The sequence below is a fragment of the Malurus melanocephalus genome, unplaced genomic scaffold, assembly GCF_030028575.1.
Source record: "Malurus melanocephalus ecotype Western Australia unplaced genomic scaffold, MMel_1.1 scaffold_355, whole genome shotgun sequence".
Classification (NCBI taxonomy): Eukaryota; Metazoa; Chordata; class Aves; order Passeriformes; family Maluridae; genus Malurus; species Malurus melanocephalus.
In genome coordinates this window covers 367010-380302 of record NW_026623587.1, presented here as the reverse complement: position 1 = coordinate 380302, position 13293 = coordinate 367010, and the positions used below count along the sequence as shown (strand labels likewise).

At 47.1% G+C, this 13293-nt stretch overlaps 1 protein-coding gene across 1 annotated transcript; it reads right to left on the bottom strand.

The window, feature by feature from the left end:
• Positions 1-749: 749 nt before the first annotated feature.
• On the bottom strand, positions 750-12229 carry NELFB (negative elongation factor complex member B). Its single transcript, XM_057378349.1, has 13 exons — positions 11937-12229; positions 11635-11798; positions 11349-11448; positions 9814-10044; positions 8679-8864; positions 7561-7673; positions 6656-6758; positions 5618-5713; positions 4291-4433; positions 3328-3434; positions 2312-2453; positions 1416-1524; positions 750-1167 (listed from the first exon to the last, which is right to left on the bottom strand). The coding sequence occupies exons 1-13, from the start codon at positions 12036-12038 to the stop codon at positions 1030-1032; spliced, it is 1734 nt and encodes a 577-aa protein (XP_057234332.1). The 5' UTR covers positions 12039-12229; the 3' UTR covers positions 750-1029.
• Between the last annotated feature and the right edge of the window lie 1064 nt (positions 12230-13293).

Below are 13293 nucleotides of genomic sequence, written 5' to 3'. Positions count from 1 at the left end.
CTTCCAGCRCCTGAAGGGAGCCTGAAGGAAAGATGGAGAGACTCTTTACAAGGGATGGAGGGACAGGACACAGGGAATGSCTTCCCASTGCCAGAGGGCAGGGATGGATGGGATATTGGGAAGGAATTGTTCCCTGGGAGGGTGGGGAGGCCCTGGCACAGGGTGCCCAGAGAAGCTGTGGCTGCCCCTGGATCCCTGGCAGTGCCCAAGGCCAGGCTGGACATTGGGGCTGGGAGCAGCCTGGGACAGTGGRAGGTGTCCCTGCCYAAGGCTGGGGGTGGCACTGGGTGATSTGAAAGATCCCTTCCAACCCAGGTAACTTCTATAATTCTATTTTTTCAGACATTGAACTTGACTCTGCCTACACTCAACCCCTACTGTCACTGAGGAACATCACAGCCTTGTTCTTTGGAACTGGCTCCAGGACTCACTTCAAGCTACTTCTTCGGAGGAAAGTGGGGAGGAAAGTGGAGAAAATGGTTTCMTTCATGGCTCTCTTTGTAAAAGCCCATTTGAGAAGAGGCTGTGGACAGCAGTGGACATCTCTGACTAGTGCAGCACATCTTGCCACGTGCCACAAGAGCTGGAACCTCCAACAGGAAATGCTTTCAGTGGAGCTCATCTCCTCTGACTCTTCCTCCTCTTGAGCATCTTCTGCACAGGGGCAAACCAAGGCCAAAGAAAGCCTCAAGAGCCCACACCACCTGCTCAACCACACTCACTGAGCAGTTTCAAAACACAGGATGCCAAGTTTAAAAATACGCATTTTCTTTTTTTTTTTTTTAAAAAAAAATGTACAGTCAGATTTTAAGTGGATCTACAAGAAGACACTCAGCTATCTTTAAGAAAAGTAAACCTTGCAATGCACTGCATACAGCTTTCTAACCAGCACGAGCCAGTGAGTCAGGCAAACTGCAGCGTTTCCTGAAGGAGCTTCAGTGGCTTTTGTTTCCACCATGTGGGCAGAGATGCTCAGAAGGCAGCACAGGGTCAGTTCCTCTCCTGTCAGTCCTGCTGTGCAGCCACAGCTCAGCGTGAGGCTGGAGTGGGCACGGTGGGCAGGGGCAGCTCCATGGAGGGGGTCTCAGTCACTTCAGCTGGGCTGGGCTTGCGGAGCTCCAGCTTCTCACTCAGTTGGTTGTAAAGCTCCTTCACAGCTTCCCCACTCTGCAGAAAGAATGAGGAACAGGAGAGTCACACTCCAGTCCAGCCAGAACACCCACTGTGCCCTCACCCTGTGTGTTCTAACACAGACCAACACAGAAAGAGGAAGCTACAAGGTGATTAAGCTAAAGGTGATTAAACCACAGCTTGGTACAGTTGGAAAGYAGAGCACATGCTCCATTAAACAACATCTGGAAAGGCAGCTGCTTTCATTTCCATTCATTTTCCCTTTCTCCTGCTTCCCTTCCTACCTGCTTGGTGGGTTCCAAGGCCTTCTGGAGAGATTCTAGTTTGGCTGGGGCCACTTTGTGATGCAGATGCAGCAGCAGCCTGAGCACATGTCTGTGCACGTTCTCCTTCCTGCAAAAGCCATTTGAAAGCAGAGTAACCAAGATACACAAACACCATCCTGAGAGCAAGGAAGCTCCAGCAACAGCACCATATTAATTCACTCACCACACACTTTGTGATAATTTTCCAAACCCCTGAGAATTGTAGCTTCTGTAAGGGCTAACAATATAAGCACTAACAYTGCCTTAGACCTTCAAGAAATTGTTCAACAGGAGTGGATTACCTGCACAGCCATGAGGAGGGAGGGGCAGATTTTAAGCACAGAGGTGGCAGCAGCTGCTCTCTGTAGGACAGGCACACGCAGGAGGATGTTTGTCCCTCGAGTGTGTGCAGAAAGCAGCAGCAGTACATGCAGCTATGCCCCAACAACACTTTCAGCCATTTTTGGGGAAGCTTTCTATAGACTGGATAAGTCTGGAGGCCACCAGCTAAACCACAGTGACTGACCAGAGGTAGCAACAGATTTCTGTGTGCAACTGGTATTACAAAAAGCCAAAGTCAATGCCACATATCCAGAACTATTGCAAAAGCCTGAAGTATATTCTCCTTTGCAACTCCAACTTAGGGATACTGAAATACAGTTTAGATAAAAATTCATAATCAAAACATAACTGTTTTGCTGATAAAAAGTTGATCCCAAAACATAGGCCTTTCCTTAAAGGAAAACAGTATCAGGCTCATATTTTCACTGTCTGTGAAGAATTGGGTAAACTATTAAAACTATTGTTCAAAGCARTAAAACCTCTCCCAGGCATTTTGTAAACTCCCTGTCTTCAGTGAGAAAAATCTTCTTTACCTGGAGCAGGCAGTGAGGAAGAAGCCATCGAAGAGGCTGGTGCAGAACTCCTCAAGTGCAAACTCATCRCTCAGCAGGGTGAGGTTACCAGTGAGCAGATGCAGGAAAATGTCACTGAAGGCCAAGTCACTGAATGTCTCAACTATAAAACATGGAAAGGGAACAGACAGACTGACAAGGATGTGCCAAAACCTGTCCTGACAGCTCATGTTCCTGCTGAAAACCTTGCAGTGAGAATTCATCATAGAATGGTTTGGGTTGGAAGGGACTTAAAGATCAGCCAGTGCCACCCCCTGCCATGGGCAGGGACACCTCCCACTGTCCCAGGCTGCTCCCAGCCCCAATGTGCAGCCTGGCCTTGGGCACTGCCAGGGATCCAGGGGCAGCCACAGCTTCTCTGGGCACCCTGTGCCAGGGCCTCCCCACCCTCACAGGGGAGAATTTCTTCTTAATATCTAATCTAAGCCTTCCTTCTCTCAGTCATTTTTTCTCATTTCCTTTGATAACAGGCAGCCCAGGCAGGTGGCTTTCATTTTCCAGACATAGAAGATTAGCAGCAAATTGCTCCAGAGCTCTCCTGCAACTCATCCCAGAGGAGTCAGTGAACAAGATAATGCTGGTGAAAAAAGGAYGGCTGTGTTCAGCCCTACTTTGTTACAGGTTTTTTCACCACACAAAGCCAAGTCCCAGTAAATTCTGGGACAGCAATCACCCTGGGCAGTAGCAGAATCAAGCCCCATGCTATTTTATCTTTCAGATTTATTCCAAACAGTTCTCAACCAATCTCATTGTTAATGGAGCCCTTGATGTAAGGAACTACTGACCCTCAGCCACTGTCCTTAAACTCTCAGATGAGCAGAAAATTGCAAACAAACCCAAACACTTCTGCAAGGACTCACTGAGTCACCAGACAAGCCAAAGGTTCATTTTGTATGGCTCTGAAATCTCTTTCACTTCAGTTTTAGTGTCCAATACAAGGCAAATAGTCATAGAAGAGAAGATGAGACAAAACTCACCTAGTGCTGGCAGGAGCCTAAGGAAAGCATTCTTGTTCCTCTGTTTGGTGATGTGAAGGATGTAATACAGCCCAATCTCACAAGCTATTCTGTTCTCCTGCAGGAATCTGTTACGGCACAAGCAAAATTCCTTCATCAATAAAGCTAAACCAGATTTCTTTTTTTAATTCAAAGATTTTTTAAGAGGTTTAAAATACTTTGGGTATAGTTATGAAGCCTGTTGAGCAGTGGCTAAGCTCAAGTCCTCTAAAGAGCAGCTACTCAGTGACTGAGCAGATGGATCATCCCTGTGTTCACTACCAYACTCCAGCAAAACTGAACACAGCTGGGTAAAGCTGTGAACATTTATAATTGATTAATGATAAAAGTGCTGTTCAAAATGGGTTGAGAAGAAGCCCAAATACTCAAAAATTATGCAAACTCCAATACTGTTTTAGTCTCCCAATAGTCAAATTATCAACACTGTCATAGAGGAGAGCACAATTACCAGCAGCCAGTATCTCAGATTCTGGCACRCAGACAAGAATTGTGCTGGAAATAAGTGCAAAATCTGAATAAAACAGAGCACACAGAGGTTTTAATTATCCTTCTGACATTCCCGGAGAGACAGGATATTAACAGAGAAAGGTTGGTTGTGATTTCCAGTAGTGCTCTTCAGAACCCAGCATGGGCACAYGTCCAGCTGCACCTAAATACCACCCAAAACTCAGCATTTGCTGCCTGGGAAACTGAACAGAAACACCAGATATTTTCACATTGAATCTGCCAAAAGAATGGTCATTGTAAGAAATATCATTTTATGTTGATGCATTTTATTTGAGAAAACACAATGGATACCTGTTCTGCTAAAGGGGAAGTTCAGACTTGATGAATTAGCACAGAATCTCATCCCAAGAAGCCTTTAGCACAGGCAGTGTTTTTCCCTGGCTCCAGACCATGCAGTGGATGGGGCCAGGTACCTACTTGGTGAAAGCCTCAGGAATGGTGCTGGGGTAGGGGATTGGTCCCTTCTCCTCTGAGGGCAGCTTCTGATCCACAGTGAAGGTGTGGTCATCCACCACAAAGGACATCAGCAGGGGCAGGAACCTGGTGATCAGCTCAGCTTCCTTGGAGGGAGGCAAGGACAGAGGGAAGAGAATAGAGCCATCATCAGTCACTTTATGCCACCTAATGGTCCTGGAGTGCTGTGACAAATAGTGAGGCAYTGAGGAAAACCAGCTTCACACATCCAGTTCCAGTCAAAATTCTTGAATAATTCACTTCCACATGTTCCATGGTAATTAGGAAAACTGTACTTCATCTCAGCTACAGAACTTCTCCTGCTCCATCCCTTTCTTTGGACAATTATGTAACATTTCTTCTAASAGGCTCTTCCCAGCACTGCTGCAGGCATGGGATGTGTTCAGAACGACACCAAAGTGCTGTTATCAATAATTACAGACTCCCAGCACGGCCCAGGCTTATTTGTGGCAACACAACCACAGATACATCAGATTTTAAATACAAAATTGGAGATTCCCTTTAGAAAGAAACTGAGCATTTTGGCTAAAAGGTTCATGAGAACACAAATCACAGTCCTACCTTCAAAATTACTGGCCACTCTCACTGCTACAGTGCCAGTGTTAATGCCCACCCTCCCTGTGGTGAATTTAAACATGCCAGCAGCCAGGAATAGATGGATTTTGGAGACCTGAAATGTGCCCCTAGGTAAACTTTTACTGCTTTACAGCTCAGAACAGAAAGAGCAAATTCCTCTTGAGGAACAGCCCTGCTGTGCAGGACCAGGGTTGGTTCTCCTGCCCTCAGCTGAACTACACCTGTAATACTGGGAAAGTATTCCCAAAGCATGGAATGATTATAGCTAAATGTGGCACTACACAGAACTGCTGTAACAGAGTTGGGAGGGGAAAACATGATGAAAAGCTTCTAATCTGCTACCAGAKTTTGAGACCAGTCCTGGAAAGCCTGCCTTCCTCATGCAAGACGTGTTCTACAAACTCATCAGCTGTGTACAAGACCCCAGGAATAATGAGAGAGCAATGAGCAACCAGTGCAGGATTTGACAGAGGTTATTTTTAGAACAGTAAGGCACTCATGGAAATAAAAAAGCAGGAAAAGGAAGCTCACAGCATGTCCACTGGAGCTGCTCGGTGACCACTGCCATATTTTTTTCCCAAGAAAGCTCTGACAAGAGGTTTCCAGAATGAATGTTAAATCAGGAATGCAATAAAATAATGAACAATACTAAATTTGATAAATTGTATTAAATTCTAAACATAAAATAGCTCACCATTTTTGGTTCCTTGAAGACTTGGCTGTCAATCATGTCCCAGGCCCCCTGTCCCAAAGACAGCATCCTAAGGAGCAGCAGCAGATCTGGGCTTTCCTCAAATTTTAAGGRGAGAAGAAAAACAGCTGGTTTGATCTTCCACATGAGATATTTATTTGGAAYAAGTGRTTTGTATTCAAAACTGTTCTGGATWTTCAGCTTTATCCAAGACTGCTAAAGGCATTCAGTTCTTCGAGTTAATTGAAAACTGATCCTCAAATGGGAATCAGATAACTGACACACCTAAGGGTTTGTGGGGGCTTGTAAATTCATAATGCACCAGGAAGTTTGCAACTATCTGATCACATCTTTTTAAAATGGGTCCAGCCCAATTAATGCACTAAAATATAATGTTTGACAGGATAAATTAAGCCATCTCAGCAAAAGAAAGAAGAAAGGGTGTGTAAGAATGACAATGGGTTTTTTGTTTATATTGTATCCTGAAACCCACACAATTTTCAGTCTGTAACTGTCACAAGGAAGTTATTCCACACAACAGTAGCATTTAACAACTCAGGGATAAACCCAGCAAGTGCCTCACACTGTTCAGGCACCTGTCAGGGTGCCTCCTTYAACACTTCAGCACCTCCTGCAGACTCCACTTGCAGGAACTGTGTTTTATCTGAGCCACCAGACCAGAACAGTGCAAACAAATCCATGGCATTCACCATGGCAGGGAGAAAGGTGCTGCTGTCAGACAAACTGATGGAAAGACAAAGCAGGGAGGCACATATTCTACAGATTATTCTATATGTGCACAGCTGCCAGGGTAGAATGAGCCATGCAAAGAATTCATGGTCAGTTTGAAGAGTTCCAAAATGCCCTTGTTCACACAGCTCCTGCAGAGCTGTACAGCAAATGAACAAGAATCATGTTTCCCTTGTTCCAACTGACTCATCTGAGAACTTAATGAGACTTGTACAGTGCCAGTCCTTCCCTGATGGCTGTCAGTCAGCAAAGGCTACAGTTCAGGTGAGGTACACGAGCTGCAATGCTTACCCTGGGTAAGGTGTCCTGCCCAACCAGGTCTTGCAGGTGCCTTATGGTGCTCAAGGCTAAGGTGTTAATGGCAAAGGGATCACACAGGATCATTGATAAGTCCCTGAGAAGTAAAAATCAAACACTGGTCATGCATAACAAACAATTCTGTTGTACAGGTTCACACTCAGCCATGTGCACCTGATGAACCTTCTCCTGCCTTGTTAACAAATCACATTCATGGTGGTTTTGACTTAAAAGAGCACAAAAAACAAGTGCTAAAAGCCTTCTCCAAGGAGATCAAGCACAAGATCTCCCATAGCCACTTGAAGAGAGCAGGAGACAGCCCCCAGGCAGCAGAACTCTGGTGGCCCCAGCACTTTGAGATGGCAGGTTCTGACCATCTCAGAGTGCTGAGGACAGAAAGRTCTCAGAGGCTTTTGAAAAATAACAGGTAAAAGTGAAATCTCAAATAATTTAAAACACTGATGGATAAAATCTGAAARTACCAACTAAATAAAATCCTCTGAGGACACTTCCAGAAAAGTAACTGTACCAGATCACAGTAGGGGTATCAATTGAAGCTAATGAAGTGCATTAACTGACAAACTTCACCAGCCCATTTTCTTTAATGCCARACAAGACAYTCMTAACAGGTTATTCTGACTCTCTAAMAAAGGCCCTTGAATTTAGTTAYCAGGCCACAGGGGAGACTCCAGAGTGGCAAGTAAAGCACTGAGCTCTGCCCCCTGGATGTGCTCGGCTGTGCCCCAGAGCATTGATGGATATTTGGGATGTGGCTGCGCAGAGGAGCTGCTGAAGACTTGCTGGCTTTAGGGAAGAATGAACCCCCACAGCATCTGTCAGATGCTGTGAGTGCCAGGAACCCACTTTCAGTTTCTCAATAAACAGCACAAGTGCCTCACCCCAACACTTGTTCCTGTCCTTTCTTCACTCCATCCAGGAACCCCTGCAGCTCCCGAGCTCTCTTGTTGTCCACGAACTTCTCCCGAATGCAGGCATCAAGGCACCAGGTGAACTGTCACCAAACAGAGATAGCTTTATGAACTCAGTAAACCAGCAACAGAACACGTGACAGTGAAAAAAAAGGCTCAGAATAACCTTCAAATATCTCAAATTAAGATGCTTCATTAATGCACTTAGGCATGGTACCACGCTGGTCCCAAACACAGAGGAGGTCAGGAATGCCAGTATCCCAAAAGGAGGTCAGAAATGCCCACGAAAGTTAACCTGGGGTCACTTTCTTCCCTTCCAGGAAAGGCATTCCCTGGCAATTAAGGAGCAGGCATTTATTAAATATACCACTGCCCTGCATATCTGTTGATTTACACAAGTAGGAGAGAAAGAAGCAGCATCACTTAGACATAAAAATTTGGTTTGTTTTGGTCATTGCAATTGCTCTCCCACCATCTAAATAAGGGGATACTGACAGTGGAGGTGCTTCTGCTTTTGAGCTGTATTACTGAAATATTTTTAAAGCAAAATGTATGTAAAACTTARTAACTGCTTCAGAGAAAAAGCCTTGGTCCAGCTCAGAGTGATGCTAACCATGGAAAGGGGCCACTAACAAGATCCTGCTGTGCCATTAACACATCCATTACTTCCCAATATTTGAATAGTTTCCTGTTTTCTTATAATTCAACAACCAAAGTATTTACACACACAGTTTACTGACAGATGGAGCATATCCACAGCTGGGASGGAAGCCTGGAGTATGAACCTGGGGCTAGCTGATGGTTTTTATAATTTTTGCAGCATGTACATAGATTAGATGTCAGATTAGACATTGCTTTTAACACTACCAAAATACCCTAAATTTGAATAGTTCAGGGATTATGAAATGAAAGCATTCATGGTTAACTGCTGGTTAACCAAGGTGAAATTTTCACCTGAAGTTTCAAGAAATACAAGATGACATTTAGGTTCAAGGTCTGAACTCTCTTTACAGAAAGGACCCATCTTCTCTGGGCTTTTTCCAGAAAATTCTCCAGTAATATCCCCATCTGTGCCACATGACTGGTACCTTGTGACAGGGGTCAACAGTGCAGATCTCACTGATCTCCAGGTCGTGCARTGACATCAGGAGCTCTGCCCTCAGCGTGCAGTAATGGACATTCCTGGTGCGAAGGAACAATGTCCTCAGGAACTGCAGCACCATATCATAGAGCTTCACGTTCTTCCCAATCATCTGGGTCAGCTTCTGCACCACCTGWGCTCACAGGGGAAAACATGGGCTAAGTACCAACAGATGCTCTCATTTCACACACACAAACAAAATGTCAATTAATTATGTTACATGATTTACCAAGACTGAAGCATCTGCTGGCATGAGGTCCTGAAAAGGAACTATTTATACCAAGCTTTTCAATAACATTTGTTCAAGAGACACTCGTCAGATCTTCAACAGCCATAGTACATATTTATGTCAACCCACAAGTTTCTTTTACCCTTCTGATTCTCCCCCCATCCCCTCAGAGGAAGTGACCAAGTGGATGTGTGGTCCTGAGTGCCCAGCTGGGGTTAAAGCACAACTCTGCAGTRCAAACCTGGAGTAAAATGCACCAGGGCATTTATAGTAAATGATTTTGAAAGCAAAACARGCCTAAAACCACCCCTCATGTAACAGATGAGCTACCCTCTCTGAAATTAAAGCTTTATACTGCCTTATAGTTAATTCCACTCAAAGAGCAACTTTTCTGGAAGCCAATTAACTACATCTTTTCACACCCTTTTCCATTTTTACAACAAAAAAGCAACTTCTGTTGAGCTATGTCCACTAAAAAAAAGTCCCAAGAAAGCAAATTCAACATATCAGCATAATCAAACTGATGTGATAGAGATGCTCAGCCTTCAGAACAGCTGAGGTGATTAAAGCCAGACTGAACAACAGAGAAAAAAATCTGGCCTTGCTTATTTTTTTTGAAGTGTATCAACAACTTAGAACATCCATCAATTATTACACAACTATTAAAATAATTCCTGCTGCTTTAATTAAGATGTGTGGAAGAAAGTGGCCTGGTGTTTCTTGCAAAGACTTTGTCCAGCTAAACAACTTCAGCAGCAAAGGTGGGCAGGAGAAAACAGCCTGTTATGTTATGGTTGACTGAAAGTTGATAAAATTCCCCTCACCAGCACAYTGTGAGTTCCCTTGTCCTTACCTCTCCTTGACGTCTCGTTTTGGGAGACGGACTGAAGAAATTTTGCAAGAAGGAAATATCATTGCTGAAGAGAATGTTCTCCTTCTCCAGGATGTATTGCTTCAGTAGGGGYGACACCTCATCCCCAAAGAGAGCCTGGTTGTCCTGCCAGATCTGCCTCTTCACCTCCACAGCACAGGCTTTGTACAGGTCCTTATCAGCCATCACCAACTTCAGCTTCTTCTCAGGGACCTGCAGTCCACAGAGCAGTTACACAGTGCACAGCACCTCACCTGCCCACCGACCCTGTAACCCATAACTGACTACAGGAGAGATCTCAATCACAGAATCACTGAATATCCTGAGCTGGGAGGGACCCACAAGGATCATCAAACCCAGCCCAGTCCCTGCCCAGACCCCCCAACAGCCCCACCCTGTCCATCCCTGGCAGCGCTGTCCAAACRCTCCTGGAGCTCTGGCAGCCTCGGGGCCGGGACCATTCCCTGGGGAGCCTGGGCAGTGCCAGCACCCTCTGGGGACACAAGAACCTTTCCCTGCTCTCCAGCCTGAGCCTGYCCTGRCCCAGCTCCAGCCGTTCCCTGGYTCCWGTCCCTGTCCCAGAGCAGAGATCGGAGCTGCCCCTCGGGAGGAGCTGCAGCCCTGGGAAGGTCTCCCCTCAGTCTCTGCTCCAGCTGAACAATCCCAGTRCCCTCAGATGCTCCTCACACGGCTCTTCCAGGCCCTTCACCATCCTTTCAACATTCTCCAGCAGCTTTAGATRTTTCTTATACTGTGATGCCCAAAYTGCTYCCAKGACTSAGGGTGAGGCYGTCCCAGAGCAGAGCAGGACAATCCCCTCCATCCCCTGATCCCACCTCAGGCAGCCTGGGCATTTATCTATCAGGACAATAAAGCCCCAGCAGTATCACAGGTTTGGCTTTTACCTTTCCCTCTAGCAGGAAGCCAGCCCTAAGACATTTCTTCAAACACCAAATCACACCCCAAGGTCCTCCTTATTTCTTACAAAGAAAATAGATTTACTTTAAATCTACAGTGCTGAGATTTGAGGTGATGTTTCCAAACTCCTTAATTTATTTAAGTTCCTGTAGTGTTTTGAATCCATTACCCTAAGTGCAATACAATGTTTTTAGTAAGGGCAGTCCTAGAGATTTTTGTTTCACAGACCTGAATTTCCCTCCTGCCTACTTCTAATTGCACTCTTCAAGTTTTACCTTCCCCTTGTCATAGATTTGTAAATCAGCTGTGGAAAAATTCACCTGTCAGTGTATTTGACTGCTTTTAGGAAGCTGCATGAATTGAAGAAAATAGGAAAATAGTCTCACCTGATTATAAAAATGTAAAAAGCTTTTTGAATTAGTYCACTGAGTTATTAGCAGACAAAAGAATGTATTAAAACTTCAGTCAGCCCCTGATACTAAATAACACACTTTCAGAAGGAGCAGAGAGGGCACAGCCCACCAGCCAGAGCCACAGCAGAGATGTCACACCAGTAACACACCATGTCACACCACAGGACAACAGTGCAGGGATCCTACCTTGGGCAAGTGCTTCATGACACACATGACCACAGGCTGTATTGAGGGCATCTTGACCAGGGAAAAGCTCTTCTCTAGGAGATCTTCCAGCTTCTTGTATCTGAAAACACCAAAAGCATGACACTAAGTACCCTGGAGCAGTAAAGGAACACAGTGTCTCCTCTCAAAGCCAGTGGAACTCAGTCCTTGAAGAACCCAACCCTYCTTTGCAGAAGTCACCCATCCACTTTATTTCCACACAGAATTCCCAATTCACTCCAAGAAACAAATAAGACTGCTGACAAACCTCTCCTCGACCTTYCCCTCCAGAGCGATGGCAGAGACCCTCTCGAGCAGCTTTTCCCGCAGCTCATCGAACACGGACTGGTGGAACTCGAGCCGGGGGGTGCCGTGCAGGTCCAGGAAGGGCAGGGCATACTGCAGCGAGGGCAGCAGCACCCCGTTCTCCGTCTGCAACACAACCGCAGCGGGGACTCAGAACGGCACGTTGGATAACAAATAAAAAGGGGGAAAAATCCAGACAGCACTCGGGGCCGTCCCACGCTCACTGTCCCCACATAGCCCGGCCCCACACGGCATCTCCCGCACCTGGAACTGCTCGATGGCCTTCAGAGGCTCCGTGCAGTTCGTGAGGGTCTCCTTGAGGTCCTCGCCATTGGCCACTCCCAGCTCCTGCAGCCCCGCGTACATCTCGGCCTGGCCAGGGTCGCGGGGCCGCTCCCGGCTCAGCTCCTGCTCCTGATCCCGGCCCCGTTCCAGGTCTCGATCCTGATCCCGGCTCCGTTCCCGATCCCGATCCCGGCTCCGTTCCCGATCCCGATCCCGGCTCCGTTCCCGTTCCCGATCCCGATCCAGATCCCGGCCCCGATCCCGCCTCAGCTCCCGCCCCGGCTCCGCGCGGTCCGCCCCCAGCCCGCCCCCGCCGTGCGCGGGCCCCGCGCCGCAGCACCAAGGTTCCGCCGCACGAAGGTTCCCGGTGGCTGTCCCCGSCTGTCCCCRGGCTCCGAGCGCGGCCACCGCGGCCACCGCGGCCCGGGGAGCTCGGTGCCACTCGGCCCAGCACCGGGCAGGGCGGACAGGGCTCGGGGAGCCTTTGGACAGCGCTCTCAGGCGCAYGGAATCACAGAATGGTCGGGTTGGAAGGGACCATGGGGGTCATCTGGTCCCATCTCCCTTCCCAAGCACMGTCATCCCAGAGCACCTGGCACAGGATTGTGTCTTRATGGYTCTGGAATATSTCCMGTGAGGGAAACTCCACACCCTCTCCAGGCAGCCTGTTCAGTGCTCAGTCACCCACACAGGAAAGAAATTCTTGCCCATGTTCAGGTGGAACTTCCTGGGCATGAGTTGGTGCCACTTGGGCCACTGCTGGACGCTGCCAAGCAGAGCCTGGTCAGTGCCCTGACACCCTTCAGATATTCATACACATTGATGAGAGTGCCTCTCAGGCCCAGCTCCCTCAGCCTGTCCTGGTAAGAGAGATTCTCCAGGACCATGACCAGCTTCAGAGATCTCCACTGGACCTGTTCCAGGAGCTCCCACATGCTGGGATCATTTGGGCGGGATCCTGTGCAAGGCCAGGGGTTGGACTGGATGATCCTTGTGGGTCACTTCTAGCTCAGGAGATTTTGTGATTCTGTGTTTCCATGCTCTGGCCAACAGCATTATAAGAGCAGCAAAGCTGGGGGTTTCTGAGGCTTCCCTTCTGGCTTGTTCGTGGCAGACAGTGATGAAAAAAGGAAACGCCACCAAAAAAACAGAGAAGTGGCCTTTCTCCATTCCTGATTTGATCTTCAGATCCATGACCAATCTGTGGACATGAGTAATCAACCAATTGTCTCRGTGCAAGCAGTCATACAGTTTTATTCAGAATTTCCATTTTCAGGGATGTGACTTCGTGGCACCATCAGGAGAAAGCAGGTGTGTGTTTCATAAAGTGAGCCTT